This window comes from Aphis gossypii, chromosome X (genome assembly GCF_020184175.1).
Source record: "Aphis gossypii isolate Hap1 chromosome X, ASM2018417v2, whole genome shotgun sequence".
NCBI classification, from domain to species: Eukaryota; Metazoa; Arthropoda; class Insecta; order Hemiptera; family Aphididae; genus Aphis; species Aphis gossypii.
Genome location: NC_065533.1, coordinates 33,457,965 through 33,473,203, shown reverse-complemented (window position 1 = coordinate 33,473,203; position 15,239 = coordinate 33,457,965). Strand labels below are relative to the sequence as shown.

The following is a 15,239-nucleotide window of genomic DNA, read 5'->3' as shown; positions in this document are numbered from 1 at the left end:
ATCTAGGAAATGTTAAGCGTATCAAATTGTGCATTAATTTTAGTAATATAATCAATATAATTAATAATAATACTTATTATTAATTGATCTGTTTTTTAAACGTAAACAAAAAAATTGTAATTTGCACACAACTAATAGCTATTTACCGGAAACTTGAAATCATTTTATTATTAATTAGATTTGCTGTGGATGCCATTTTTTATGTTGTGATCAGCAAACGCCTGTTTAAAGGTCTAGTATTTTTCTAGTTGTTTGACCTATGCTATTATGCAAAAAAATATGTACGTATTTCAATTTATATGAAACAAAGCTATATTTATCAACAGGGGTTCATTGTGAATATTATTACTATTATTTTAATGAATTTAAATTTTAATATAAAAGTGTTGATATTTTAGTACAAACATGTATTAGACCTATATCTGACCCTATTAAAATTGAATTCACTATATATGTTACAGTATAACATTATTTAAACTTAAATAATAGACATAAAGTTCACTGTTAGGTAAGAACTTGAAAAGGGTGTAAAATTTAGTTACGTAATATTAATTTTTTTAAAAAAATTTTATCACCAATATTAAACCAATGTAAAATATACCGTTGTTATTCTACATAATGACTTTTGAACTACTATGTATAATATATTATAATAAAATTATATAGTACAATTAAAATATCAATGCAAATAATATACCTAATGAAATGTTCTCCTTGCATAATTTTTAATACCAATGAATATAATATAATATATATAATAATATATTTGTAATTGTACAAGATAAATTAAATTCTTTTAAAGAAGATTTTAAAACAAGTTAACAATAATAAACCTATAACTTTTAGTAGGTAGTTCCCTACCCCCTACCTATTGTTTTAAGTATAATACATTGGTATTGTTTATTAGTTTATCTATTAATAGTCTACACGGTCTCAAGTTTTAAACAGTATAAACACATTAAAATAGCAATGGGTATGTGAAATAATTTTTAATATTTTAATTTGGGCGATTGTAAACCCCACTAGAATACTGGTCAAGATAAAAAGGTATAGGTAAAAAGGTTTAATCTAACTCCGCCAGTTTTTTTTTCTTACCTATAATGGGTATATGAAAACTCCGCCAGTTTCGAAATTCGAAATCAAAAAAAAAAAAATGACAGTGTTACAGGACGCTTTAAATAGATACACTTTACTTACTTTAATGGAGTAATACAAGACTTAGAATATTTACAAATTGTATAACATAATTTTAGTTTACATATTATATGACATACCTAACTATATATTTTTCGATTTTTTGATATAACGATTTATTATGATTTTCTACTATAATTTAAATATTTAATGTGGACGATTATTAATTATTATTTTGAAACATATGATTTTATATTATTAGGTACTATGATTTTTTTACTATAATTTAAATATTTAATGTGAACGATATGATATTATATTATATTGTAATTTTTTTTTTAATAATATATCATACTAATTTTATACTACTACTTGATTTTCTTCATTGGTGGAGTTTACATGAACTCAATTTTACCTGATTTTTTCAGTGCCAGAGTTTACATGCGCCCTTTAATTTAATCAAAATCATCGTATTTTTAAAAAATTTTTAATTTCCGATTAAGTTAATTAATGTGAAATAATGTCGAGTTGTGGACTACTTTACTCCTATCTTTACTCCTATGTATATGATTTAAAATTAAGCAAAATCAATGAATCATTATTTTGGTTATAGTTGTGTTTATTGAATCAGAAAATAAAAATTAAAAATTAAAAAAATAAATGGTAGGTATGCAGGTGTCTAGCTCCTATATAAATAAAGATATAATATAATACACTATCATAATTTATAAATATTAATAGGTACTAATTTTAAATTATACTATAATGACGATCATATGTCTGTCTTAAAGTTTTTCCGTTGTTGATTAAGCAATAGTTAAAATTTATCAATATTTATTTGGCAATCCGGTTGTACTCAATACTTATGTATACATAAGAAATAACACACCTTCATTGTTTTCATACATTTTTTTCTATCTATTAAAAGATAATAATATATTATATTTTACACTAATTGGCTATAATCATATTTGAATTAACAAAAATTGCATCATATATGTGACCCAAATTCTCAAAAACAGAATAGGTACTATCAAAGAAATAATTAATACTATAGGAACCTATAACATCGATATTATGAGCTTTTAATAATTAATAGGTATCAAATAACAATAATTAATCATTTTAGAATATGTTCAATAGCGTTCTTATATAAAATATTCAAGAAAAAAAATTTACCTTAATGATTCAAAACAACAAAATTATCAATTTTCTTCGGTTACTACATTCTAATAATAAATTTAAACAGAATAAAATAAATTACAAGCTGTGTTGTTCAGATTTTTTAAATTGTGTTATATCTTTTCATATTCTTTTTTGTTTTTGTATAAGTAAAACACTTATATTAATCATATTATCTATATAGGACATAGGTACTAAATTTAAAATCTAAAACCACAGTATAGAAAAATCCAGTAACAATCAAACAGCTGTCGACGTTTTTAAAAATCTAAATTCTAAATAACTATTTTGAAAATCAAGTTAATAAAATGAATTCACAATCCAAATTTGAAAATAAATGTATAAATTTAATTTAAAAAAAAGTTATTACACATTTCAACTAATTATTAAATGTAGTTTTAAATGTACCTTTAGTTCATAAAAATGTATGTATAATATTATATAGTAATTTTATTATTTATCTACAATATAATTTTTTAAGTAAGTAAATGCAATTTTTTTATTTTTGGAGAGTATGATACCTATTACTGTTTTAGATAATATACAATTGGGCTAAAGAAAAATTATTTTTTTAGCACATAGTTATACTCGTACAGCACCTATTTTTATAATACATTTTTTAGTCGTATGGACAAATTTATAGGGAAGAATTTTATGTTTTAATCACCTAACTTTAAATATATTACTCTTATTACTTACAAGTGGTCGGTACAAATATTTTATTTTTGTTTAACAGCAAAATAATTGTAAACATGTAAAAATTAAATTTGCATAACTGACGCATACTTAAATACTTTGATATGAATTTTAATTCATCCTTGGCACGTGGATATAAATCGGAAGTACTTACATGTGGTCATTCAAAAGGACCTTAAAATAGTTGGATTATCATCCGGAAATCCTAGTAGCGTAGGCTGCGATTGCCTTTATTTCACAACGGGCGTTGTCGACTAATTCTATAAAATCAGTACGCAAAGAAATTTACAATCTTATCATTTGGAACTAGTGGCCGGATGTCCGCGAGATACCAGTCATTCATATATTATATCCTATCCTGTTTTGGAAAAACGTTTAATGCTAAATTTTTTTTCAATATTGATTACAAATCTGATATAGACCATAATATCATATATAGTTACGATTGTTGATCATAATGTATTACAGTTTGATAAATGGTATTACCTAACTAAATTTAAACACTATATTCATATATTTATAAATGTATTGGTAGTAAATAAAAAATGAGAATAATAATTTAGCATTATAGCAGAATGTATTACGATACAATTCAAATTATCTTTTCAGCTATGAATCTGGTTTTTTTATAGGTAATAATTGTATTAATTTCGCATATATTTTGTAATCTTACGAAAATCCCTAGGTATGATGTGTGTTCACTGTAGTTAAAAATTAAAAATTTCTATATCTTATAGTTGTGTAAATATGTGACAAATAGCATTAATTTTATTGGTATAATTACATATAGGTATATAAAATTGCTTATACGCATTAAATTATTTAGTTTTAATTTTAATAATGTATGCGAGCTAGTCTCATTATGGAGATATTTACTTATTTTAAAACTACAACAGTTAATAAACAGTAATACTCAGTAAAATACAGTATGGTTATTGTTACACAGTACAATCATTATCTTTTTACTATAAACTTCTAAAAACTTTAATTCTTTAATAAATTAGTATGTTTATTGGATTTAAAATTGTATAAATCACTTATGAAATCTATGCAGATAATTAAAATGTATACATCATAATTTGTATTACAATGAATTGACCTATTATCAAACTTAAAGGTAATAAATTTATGTTTGAATATTAGTCATTTACAATATTTATGAACAGGTATTTAAAATAGTACAATATAAGAATTCTGATAACGAGCTTAAAAATTTAAATATTATAAAATGCAACGTATAAATAAAAAAAAATTATGTTTTTCTTTAAGTTTGGTTATAGAAAAATTCACTTAAATAACAGCTTAAAATACAAAATTGGTTATGTTGCACATTTATTGGAATAGTCAGAACCAAAATTGTTTTACTATACAATATAATCAACAATATATTCTTAGTATAACACTGATATTATATTATACTTTCATATAAAATGTGGATTTGATCTATGATGTTATTGTCATGTTTTTCTCTTTAAAAATGATAATACGTATTATATTTTATTATCTATAGTAATTTTATGAATTAGGTTTGATGTTTTATTATTATTATAAACTATTATATTATAATTAATTAATTTCAAATGACTAGGAATGTATCGTTTTATGTGTTAATGAGCAAGTATAAATCCATATTTTAATGATTTTAGTACTTTAGGTTTTCAACTCTAATTATAATGAATTAAAAAATCTATTCAAAGAACATTAATTTTAAATATATGATTATTTTGAATAGGCTTGCAGAGGATGCACCAATCCATTTAAATGTGATTGTAAAGGAATTGTCGGAGAACCTGGTGACAAGGGTATTTTTGGACAACAAGGTTCAGAAGGACCTCCAGGAGAAACAGGTTAGATATAAAAAATATTAGATAGATATAACTATAATTTAGCGTTTTGTGTGTACCTTATAATATTTGCATTTTGTATTCATAAATACATAATAACAGAACTACGCAAAATGAGAAGGAAAAAATATTGTATCTAAAAATATATTTATGATATAACGTAGTACTACACTATTATAAATAATATTTATAACATAAAATAAAAATAAAATTAATATATTAATAGAATATTATGTTATTTAATTACAGTTTTTGAGATTTTCGATTATACTTAAAGGAAATAATTTGAATTTATTATTTTCTTATCTATTTAACACTAACTACATGTTTTTTTCAAATGGAAACCAATTATTATTGTTAACTATTCAGCAGCAAATGATCGTTTTTTTTTTTAAATTTTTGATATATCTAAATCGATATTTCAAAGAGTAGTTTTGCGAGTTATCAAATTTGTGTAGCAAATTTATGGGAAGATGTTATAATTAGTATCTATTATATTACTATTATTTAAGTTATAATTTTCTTTATAAAGTGTTTTTTCATACATGACAACTGGTTTTAAGTAATTTTAACAACAAGTCTACAAGATCAAAATCAATACATTTGACTAATCTGTAAATGTTTCAAAGGTGTGTAACGTTATCTGTTGAAACTAAAAATATTTTGTTTCACAAGAACTCTTACTCAAATATGTCATCGTATACCTACATTATACGCACGTATTTAAATATTAAAACGAAATTGAGCATGGATTTAAATAACTACATAGGAAACACTTGGTGATTTTTAATATTTTTAGTTTAATTATTTATTTAGTTTACAATTATTATTTAGCTAAATAAATTAAAGTCATAATATCACAGATAAATGTATCTTATAATATATGTACTAATTGTACTTATTTTATGGCTATATATATATTATATATTATGTATACATCTTGTAAATATTTTTAAATATTTTATAGATTGATCATTATTTGCGTTTAATCTTGAATTTTTTCATATTCTAATTTTACAGCTAAACTTAAAGATCATATTTTCAAAAATAATATTTGTATGCCTATTCTTTAAGAATAGCTAAGTTAAAGTTCTATTAGTAAAAAAAAAAAAAATACGTGTACCTATGATTGTTTTTAATTACCATAAATTAAATTATGTACTAAATGTACTTATATCTACTACAGTGGCTTATAATCAACCTTTTATTTGTATTTTAGGTCCGGATGGTCCACCGGGGTCAAAAGGAGAAAAAGGATCTTTTGGTGAACGAGGAGATCCTGGTTTAAAAGGATATCGAGTAAATACATATTATTCAAAATATAACATACCTTTCTACTTTGTAGTTATAATTTAAAATATATTAAAATATTCATTTTTTTTTCAAAACCACAAAATTATAATGAGCCAGTAAATGGTTGGATCACTTCAACCACTCGTAAACCATACAGTAATAAAAAATGCACTAAATAGTTTTAACAGTTTTTGACTATAGAAGACAGTGTTACGTCATATTTTATATCTCGAATAGAAATTTAAACGATATAAAAAAATCTAAGTTGAATTTTAGATTTTTTAGAAATATCAATATTTTTCTAACTATTTTTAAATACAATACTATAATGTTGGTATTAAATTTTAAATTTATTTCTAACATTTTTTCAGGGTGAAAATGGTTTACCTGGTTCCCAAGGAATTGATGGTGATAAAGTAAGTAACAATACTAAGTATTTTAGAACTTCAAACTTATATTATATTATTTTATATTTTATATTTCCGGAGTATTAATATTTTACAAGAAAAGTAAAAATATAATATTATATTATTCACCATTGTTGTTTTAGGGATATCCGGGTTTAGCTGGACCACCAGGGCTTAAAGGCTTAGAGGGCTGCAATGGAACTGATGGTAATGACGGACTGCCAGGCGAAGACGGGTTACCCGGTGAACGAGGTCTCACAGGACTTGATGGTCTACAGGTGCACATTATTATTAACTAGTATCTAGTTAAAATCTATAAAAAAAAAAAAAAAAAGTTAGGTACATAAGCTAATACTAAAAACTGGGGAACTCGTTCCATGTATATTTTTTGACTAGCGTATATTGTCATTATATTATGGACGCGTGTTAACTTTTAATTAAACAATATGTAAGAAAACTTTGAAAGTCAAAATTCGAACTTCAAACACTAATACAAATTGTGAAAATTGTAAAAAAATACAATATGATATTATATCAAATTTTCAAATTTTTTAGTCAAGCCAAAATATTTTTATAAATAGGTACCTAAATCATTACAGACAAATAATAAAAAAAAATGAAAATGCCTAGAAATAGCTTAAAATTAAACAGAATATTTTAGAAGTTGTATGCTGTATAGAAATTTATAATTCAAGTAATAGTGAAGTATTTCAAGATTCTACGAATAAAATTTTTTGATTAACAACAAAATAACAAAAACCATTTAACGAGTAATCATTCGATCATTTTACACAGTAATAGATACACAATGTTGTACAATTTTAACTTAAATCACTTATAAAAAAAATACGTAGATTTATTATAAGTTATTGTTTTCAATTTTCAGCAAGAAAAAAATATACAAGAAACGTGTATTATACCTTTAGGTACCTATTAAAATTAAAAATTAATTAATTTTTAAGCTTTAAATTATTTTGGTATTTTCAATAAGTTTAAATTACTCTACGACCAATGAAGAACTTTGTATTAAATTTATTAATTATAAACAAACAAAAATCCAATCACATAATTGAAAAAACTAAATAAAGTAGAAAATGTTTGTATCTATAAATAGCTTTAAAAGTCCAAATATTTTAAATTGTGTAATGTGTATACTATCTAATAAAATAAATGCGTGTATAAATATTAAGTGAAAAATTCAAGTTTTTCAACATTTTTACTTAAAAAAAAAAAACGAAATTGTTTTTTTCAAAATTAGGTTTTATAAGATTTTTCCTTTATATAATGTGAGTGTGTGTGTGTGTGTATGTATTTGTATTTTCGACTGTTTCTTTTGAGGAAGTGAAAATACTTTTATTTTTGACTCAGTATGTATGTGAAAAAAAAATTGGATCTCATTAGTACTTGAAGGGTGTTGAAGCAATTTTTCAGTACGAATAACCGTAAAAATTTTAATTTTTACCAAGTATTTGTATGATCATTTTCTATACATGGTATAATTTTCTTAAATCTTTTTAAGCTATTTATAATATATATTTACAATTTTTAATTTGTTTGTGTTTTTTTGCTACAAATTACAATATAAATTTATCATTTTAATTTTATCGTATTCTTGAAAATTAATACAAGATTTCTTAACTAAATTTACAATATTCATCAATTAAAGTACATAAATATGAGTTAAAATTTTTGTTATTTACAAAATCAATACAATGAAATAATCAAAGTTAGTTATTTTTGATAACATTACAATATTACATTATACTGTTGAATATTTGTTTAATAGCTGGGTTCAGGCTCAAAAACGTATGTACAACCATATTATTAATTGATAGGTATCAAGACAGTGTACTCTCGATTACTCATGGATTTTATTTTATAGTCTTCCATAGAATCATCTACATACATATTATACATACATATACAAAAATTATAAAATTTAAAATATTTTCGAAATATTATATGAATGTTTAAATAAAAATAAAACATGCTCTAATTTAATTTTTCTTAAATACTATTTAAAATTATATGATTTAGTTTTTTTAATAATACGTATGTAGGTATGTAATTATAATATTTTTGTTTGAATTTGAATTTTGTGGATTATCCGTGGATGCCAAGCTATTCCACGGATAATTAAGAGTACCTACACTGTATATCATAATAAATATAGGAAATAATGAGTGACACTGATTATAATTGAGTTTATTATCATTATTTTCTAGGGATTAAGAGGAGATCCTGGTGATGGAGGTGCAAATACCATAGGTCTTAAAGGTGAAAGAGGTGAATCAAGTTTTCCAGGAGCAAAAGTAAGTAGATTATAATTTATTTTATAGCATAATATATAAATTATTCTTAGAGAATATCCAGCTAATGACAAAATATTAAAGAAAATAATTACTTATTAAATATAATGAGTTTTTTTTAACTTTTATTGTATTGAAGAATACAATTATGAAATTAAAAGAAATTAAAAAAAGAATTTCTTTTTAAGAAATTCTTAATTATGCATATTATAATACTATGATAGTTTATTTTAAAGAAAATAAGTATAAAGAAATCATCAATATCAGTTTTTTTTCAACAATTAACCGATAAGCATTCCAAAAGAATATTATCTCTTTATTTAATTTTTGAAAATGTAATATATAAAGAATATAATCGTAACCAGAGAGCCGTGTCTAAATATATTTCACTTATATGAAATGAACCTAAGAATTTTATTTTCTATTCTTCATATGTTTATAATAAGTTATAGTAAATGTTTCCAATACAAAACAAGTATAGGTACTGTAAATGAGTACGAAATACGAATAAGAAAAGAGTGTCTCTTTTAAGTACCTACTAGGATTATTAAAATTTAAGCAATTTCTATTAATCGTGCCAAAAACGGATAGCGGCTTTTTTTTTTAATTTCAAACACATTGTGTAAGTTAATTAATAGTTTTGAATCAAACAATTGCACTATGGTATTTATTTTTAAATGTCCGATTTATCATATTATTAGATAGCTTATGTAGTTAATTAATTAATATGTATTAGATAATTACGGTTTTTGGAAAGACTTATATTTCATATAAAATAAAAAATGATTGTTGATAGTTATTTTGTAACGTGTGAAAATATTTTGTCAAAATTAAATTAATATAAATTTCTTTAATCATAGGGTGAACCAGGATACCCTGGAATCGAAGGTGTACAAGGTGAAATTGGTATACCCGGAGAACAAGTTAGTAAAATATATTGTGTTAAGATTTTGTATTTAAGTTATACAGTATACACCTACTGTTTATATATGATATATTATAAGTTGTTATTATATTGTGCATAGTATTAAATATTAATGAGTTAGGTAATTAGAAAAAATTAAGTTAATTTTAGTTTTTTTTCTTAAACAATTAGAGTACCATAATTTCAAGTTAACTTATTTTAAATTAATTTAACCTAATATAAACAATTAACTTTATAATTTATAATTTAATTTGGTATTGCATTCCAACTAAGTTCAATACATATTAGGTTCTTTGGTTAGACTTTTACTTTTTAAAGTGAATGAAGTTATATATAAAGTTATATTTTTCATCCATTTACCACTCAAAAGTCTTATTTACCTTTCTTCGCATTTTATTTATTTTTTTGATATATATTACCTATTACCTATTTATAATCAAAGTATATTTTTAAAATATAATATTTAAAAAACACATAAATGTATGATTTTATTTACTTTTATTAAAGGTATTGCCGATACTGGTAATGACTAACGTGTTATATTTTATATATTGTTATAAACATATTATTATTTAAATTAATTAAACTATCATTTTTTTTTTTTTTTAATCTTAAGTATATAACAAAAATTAATTACAATATTATTATATATTATAATATTCGTATCATTATAATAATATATATGTTTAAATCAATTATATAATTATTGTTAGGTTGTTAGGTACCCATTAGAATGGTATAAAATAATGTTTTAAATTTATTTTTTTTTTTTGTTTACCTACATTTATCTATTGTTCTCGCTATTTTTATTTTAACTAAAAATAGACTATCAAATTATATTTAAAAATAAATATTAATTGTAGTTTTAATTTTTTTTTACGAGGTTTAAAATGAAATTAACTATATTTTTATAGGGGCTTACTGGTGATCCAGGGTATAATGGACCAAAGGGTGACACTGGAGACTCTCAACCAGGTTCTAAAGGTAGGCTGTCATTAAATATTTAATTTATACAACATATACCTATTATAAAACAAAAAAATATAGTTTAACACGTCGAGTGTTACAGAATTATTATGATGGATTTATAGTGACTTTCCACGACTAAACTGAGCCGCGACGCCGATGGTTAGACGGTTAAATAATAAAAACCTTTTTTCTACTATTTTGAAAAAATGTGTTACCTAAACTGTGTGTAATCAATGGTTAATTAACCATCAATATGTCTAAATGTTATGCTGGTAAAATGTATAATTTTTCAAATATTACTGATTTCTTGTCCTTTAAGCTAGGTACTATTTTTGTCTACTATTATTATTCTCTATATTCTGTCATTGACATAAAATGATTTGTTAATTTATTTTCATCATATTATAAATGTCGTAAAACGCCTACAATATTGATTAAATAATATTATTTGCAAATGAGAACTCCAAAATATTGCATTATATAATAGAACATAATATTTATGTTAGACTTGGAAATTTAGAATAGTTATCTTAAACTCATTGTAGGTGTTATCATTGTGTGACTGTATTTTTCTTTACTTGTTGAAATTAGATTTTAATAAAAATAAAAATACGATTGTACATACTACATAGGGCACTACGGAAATTTTACAGATATTTTTAATATTATTTGGTCCATAAACTATAGATGTATTTTTGGTTTGTAGGTGTTATTGGAGACGAAGGAGATCGAGGAGAACCAGGACCCCCAGGTACAGTCATTGACATTGAAAAACCCTTGGATTCCCCTACGGATGCTGATGTGTACAAAGGACAACCGGGAGAGCGTGGTCCTAGAGGAGATAATGGAATACCTGGGTTAAAAGGCGAAACCGGTGCTAAAGGTCTTATGGTAAGTAAACCACTTTAACATGTAATAATTAATAGTATCATTGATATAGAATTAAAAATTATACTTAAGTCCATTGTTTAAAGTAAAATTAGATTCCTATTAGATAGTTATGTGTACCTACATGAATAATTTTAAATAATATATTATATATTAGTGTAAGTATGTGTTCAATGTTGATATTAAGTATGTTTAAAAATAAATTAACAAACTTTGAATATTTAACAAATTTGATATATCACAATGTTAAATATGAAAGATTAACTAAAATATACTCATAACTTTACTTGAAAGAGTAAAATAAATTCCTTAATTATCTAAGATTTCTTTTTATTTAATTAATTAGAATAGTAATAACATAGTTTGTTTATACAAGCAATACAATGATCTAATACATTATTGTTTTTAATTTAAGGGTCGACCTGGATACGATGGATTTAAAGGAATAAAAGGTAATTTATTTTATTGTTGTATTATGATAATAATATAATAGTATATTGCAATTGCTTAGTAACAATATTATTTGTATTTTAAAATGTATTGGATTAAATAAATGTGAACTTGTCTAATGAGAAATGAACCATGTCTAATAGAGGGCAAAGCAATAATAAAATATTAGGTATTTATGTGAACGCAGTAGCCAGTGACAAAAAAATAATACTATACTATAACTAGGAAATGTTGAACAAAAACGCAATAGGCCTACAGCCAATTGGTTCAATACAATATTAAAATATATGTTAAGTAATACATGCATAACAGTTTCCATTTTAAGAACGATTGAAAAGAAATTATGAATTATTTTTTCTTCTCTTCCGTGACTTCAGCCTTCAAGACCATGTCGTCCAACAAATTTTCCTCCATGTTTCCCTATCTAAAGCTAACTCTTTCCAATTCATTCCTGATCTCACTTTCTCTATGTCTTCTTTGATCCTATTTTCCCAGCGTAACCTCGGCCTTCCAGATGGTCGTTTTCCTTGTTGTAAATTCTCTTATACTATTTTTATCAATGACCCTGTTTTTCTCCAAAAATGACCTGCCTACTTCAGTCTTCTTTTAGTGATATCTTCTTTAATATTTAATCTTTAATACAAAACCTGAAGTTCCTTGTTTTTTCGTATTCTCCATTCACCTGTAGTCTCGTCTATACATGGTCCATACATTTTCCTCAGCACCTTTCTTTCAAACACTAATATAGAAATTTCGTCTATTTTCCTCAGGGTCCAAGTTTCCAAACCATATGTCACCATTTGCTTGATAAGTGTCTGGTATATTTGAGACTTCAGATTTTTCGAGATTACTCTAGATCTTAATAACTTTTTCAGGCCAAAGTAACATTTATTGGCAGTTTGTATTATAGCTTTTATTTTCGTTCCTATTTCGTTCTGCTCTGTAATTAGTGTGTGCCAAGGTATTTGAACTTCTGGACTCTTTTGAATTTGTAGTTTTTGACTTCTAGGACCTCGTAACTACAACCTATTTGCTCATGTCTTTGCACTACCATATACTTAGTTTTCTCAGAGTTAATCTCTAGGCCTACACGTTTAGCAGAATTTATGAGTTTTTTTTGTTAGTCCTTGAGTTTATCTTTGCTTTCTGCCATCAACACTATGTCGTCTGCATATGCTAATATTCCAATGTTATTTTTTCCTGGCTTTTCTCATTCCTTATCTAGAGCTGCTGCTCTAACTCTTTTGCTAATACTATGTTGAACAAAACCAGTGACATAGCGTCTTCCTACCTTAGCCCAGTTGTCTCTAGTACTGTTTTCGATACGGTATGTCCTACTTTTACCTTGATGACAGTGTGACCAATACTGCACTCGATGAGGCTTATTAACTTACTAGGCATTCCGAACTCTTCTAAAATCTTGATAAAGGATGTATGCTCTATGTATTGAATCATATGCTTTTTTTTAAATCAATAAAAACCATCTGTACATTTTTATCATACTCCTTTCTTATAGCCGACCATAAGCTTCCGATATCATCATTCCCATAATCAATATGTTCATCATTAATCTCGTTTAATATATTCTTACGGAAATCTTCACAAATTTTGAGGTCACATAGTTTTTGTACATCAAAAAGTTATGTTTGTTTTTCCTTCTCTTCAGTTTCACTTTAAGTCTCCCTACAACTAGGAAGTGGCCATATCTACATTCCGCACCACTTAAGGTCCTTACATCTAGTACACCATTGCTGAACCTCGCATTCACCAGTACATGATCAATTTGGTTATTGTATCTGTAATCTGGGGACCTTCAGGTCTTTATGTATTTCCTTATGTAGAAATGATGTACTTTATATTTTTAAACCCCTTCCTGTAGCTAATTCGATTAGTCTGAATTTGTTGTTATTATGCAATTCTGTGATAGCTGATGTAAACTATTCAATCCGGTAATTGTTTTGAAGCATTCTTCTGTAATAACGCAAAAATAAAAAAATAAATAAATAAATAAAAATAAATAATATTAATATATTATATTTAATATTTTTATTTATTATATAAAGAATTATGTAGGTGATGTAATGATGTAATGTATTAAGGGTATATTACACGCGTGCGATAACTCGGCCGTTATTTATTTTATTTCATGAAAATAACGAATTTACAATTATGATATGAGAAAGTGAGCATATCATTACACTTCTTTACCAATTTTCGAGTTAAAATCACCTAATATTATTATAATGCAATGTCTGGGAATTCCCTCTAACGTGGATTTCAACAGTGAATAAAATTCCTTCTTTTCCTCATCATTTTTATCTTCAGATGTTTCATGTGCATTGACAAATGCAGTTTTGAAAAATTTTCCCTTCACTATGAGAATAATTAGTCTGGAGTTCACTACTTTGAAATCTTTAATTGCGGTTACTACATTCTTTTTAACGATAAAGCCGGTGCATCCTTGCCTGCGATTGTTGCATTGACCAAAAAATATTATCGTATATTTCTGTAGAGCTTTGTCCACTCCATTTTATTTCTTGTATAACTAAAATCTCTAACCTATACTTATTAAATTCCTTAACTAATGTTAAGGCTGCTCCTGGCTGATATAAAGTTCGCATATTCCATGTTCCAAAACGTAGAGCCGATTTCTAGTATTTCAGTTTTGATTCCATTACTCTGTCCCGAGGCGAAATATTGGATGCCTGAACAATGGTTTTTTACGATAGTGGGTTGTTAGCCCACCGATCAACCCCAAAACTGGAGGGCCAGACCACTCCGATTACCTAAGACCAGAATGAGGTTATTGCAACACCCAATTAAGGGCACTGGGCTATGGGGACGCCAGTTTCCCAACGCTGGAAATTATGAATAGTCTGATCAATTATCTATATACATATAGGAGACTGCCACTATTTACTCATCAACGCCCAGACTAAACCACTGGGTCTAGGGACTTGAAATTTTGTACAGAGGTTCCTTAAACAATGTATTAGCGCACTAAGAAAGAACTTTTCAAAATTCGACTTTTAAGGGAGTAATATATTCATATGAATTGACCGAGTAATACCTAAGTATTTTATGATTATAATACACGCTTTCAAATTTCAAAATAGATACGTCATGTCTTTAATATTACAGT

At 25.1% G+C, this 15,239-nt stretch overlaps 2 protein-coding genes across 2 annotated transcripts in view; one reads left to right on the top strand and one right to left on the bottom strand.

Moving 5' to 3' along the window:
• Nucleotides 1-15,239, top strand: part of LOC114132481 (collagen alpha-2(IV) chain-like) — a 43,318-nt gene that overhangs the window by 9,294 nt on the left and 18,785 nt on the right. Inside the window, exons 2-10 of the mRNA XM_027997947.2 lie at nucleotides 4,745-4,859; nucleotides 6,076-6,155; nucleotides 6,521-6,565; nucleotides 6,700-6,834; nucleotides 8,782-8,868; nucleotides 9,726-9,788; nucleotides 10,705-10,774; nucleotides 11,466-11,650; nucleotides 12,063-12,099. Coding sequence (XP_027853748.2) covers nucleotides 4,745-4,859; nucleotides 6,076-6,155; nucleotides 6,521-6,565; nucleotides 6,700-6,834; nucleotides 8,782-8,868; nucleotides 9,726-9,788; nucleotides 10,705-10,774; nucleotides 11,466-11,650; nucleotides 12,063-12,099 — 817 coding nt within the window. The remainder of the gene's footprint in view (nucleotides 1-4,744; nucleotides 4,860-6,075; nucleotides 6,156-6,520; nucleotides 6,566-6,699; nucleotides 6,835-8,781; nucleotides 8,869-9,725; nucleotides 9,789-10,704; nucleotides 10,775-11,465; nucleotides 11,651-12,062; nucleotides 12,100-15,239) is intronic.
• The window catches only part of LOC114132479 (collagen alpha-1(IV) chain), a 66,056-nt gene that overhangs the window by 46,757 nt on the left and 4,060 nt on the right, over nucleotides 1-15,239 (bottom strand). The window lies entirely within an intron of this gene.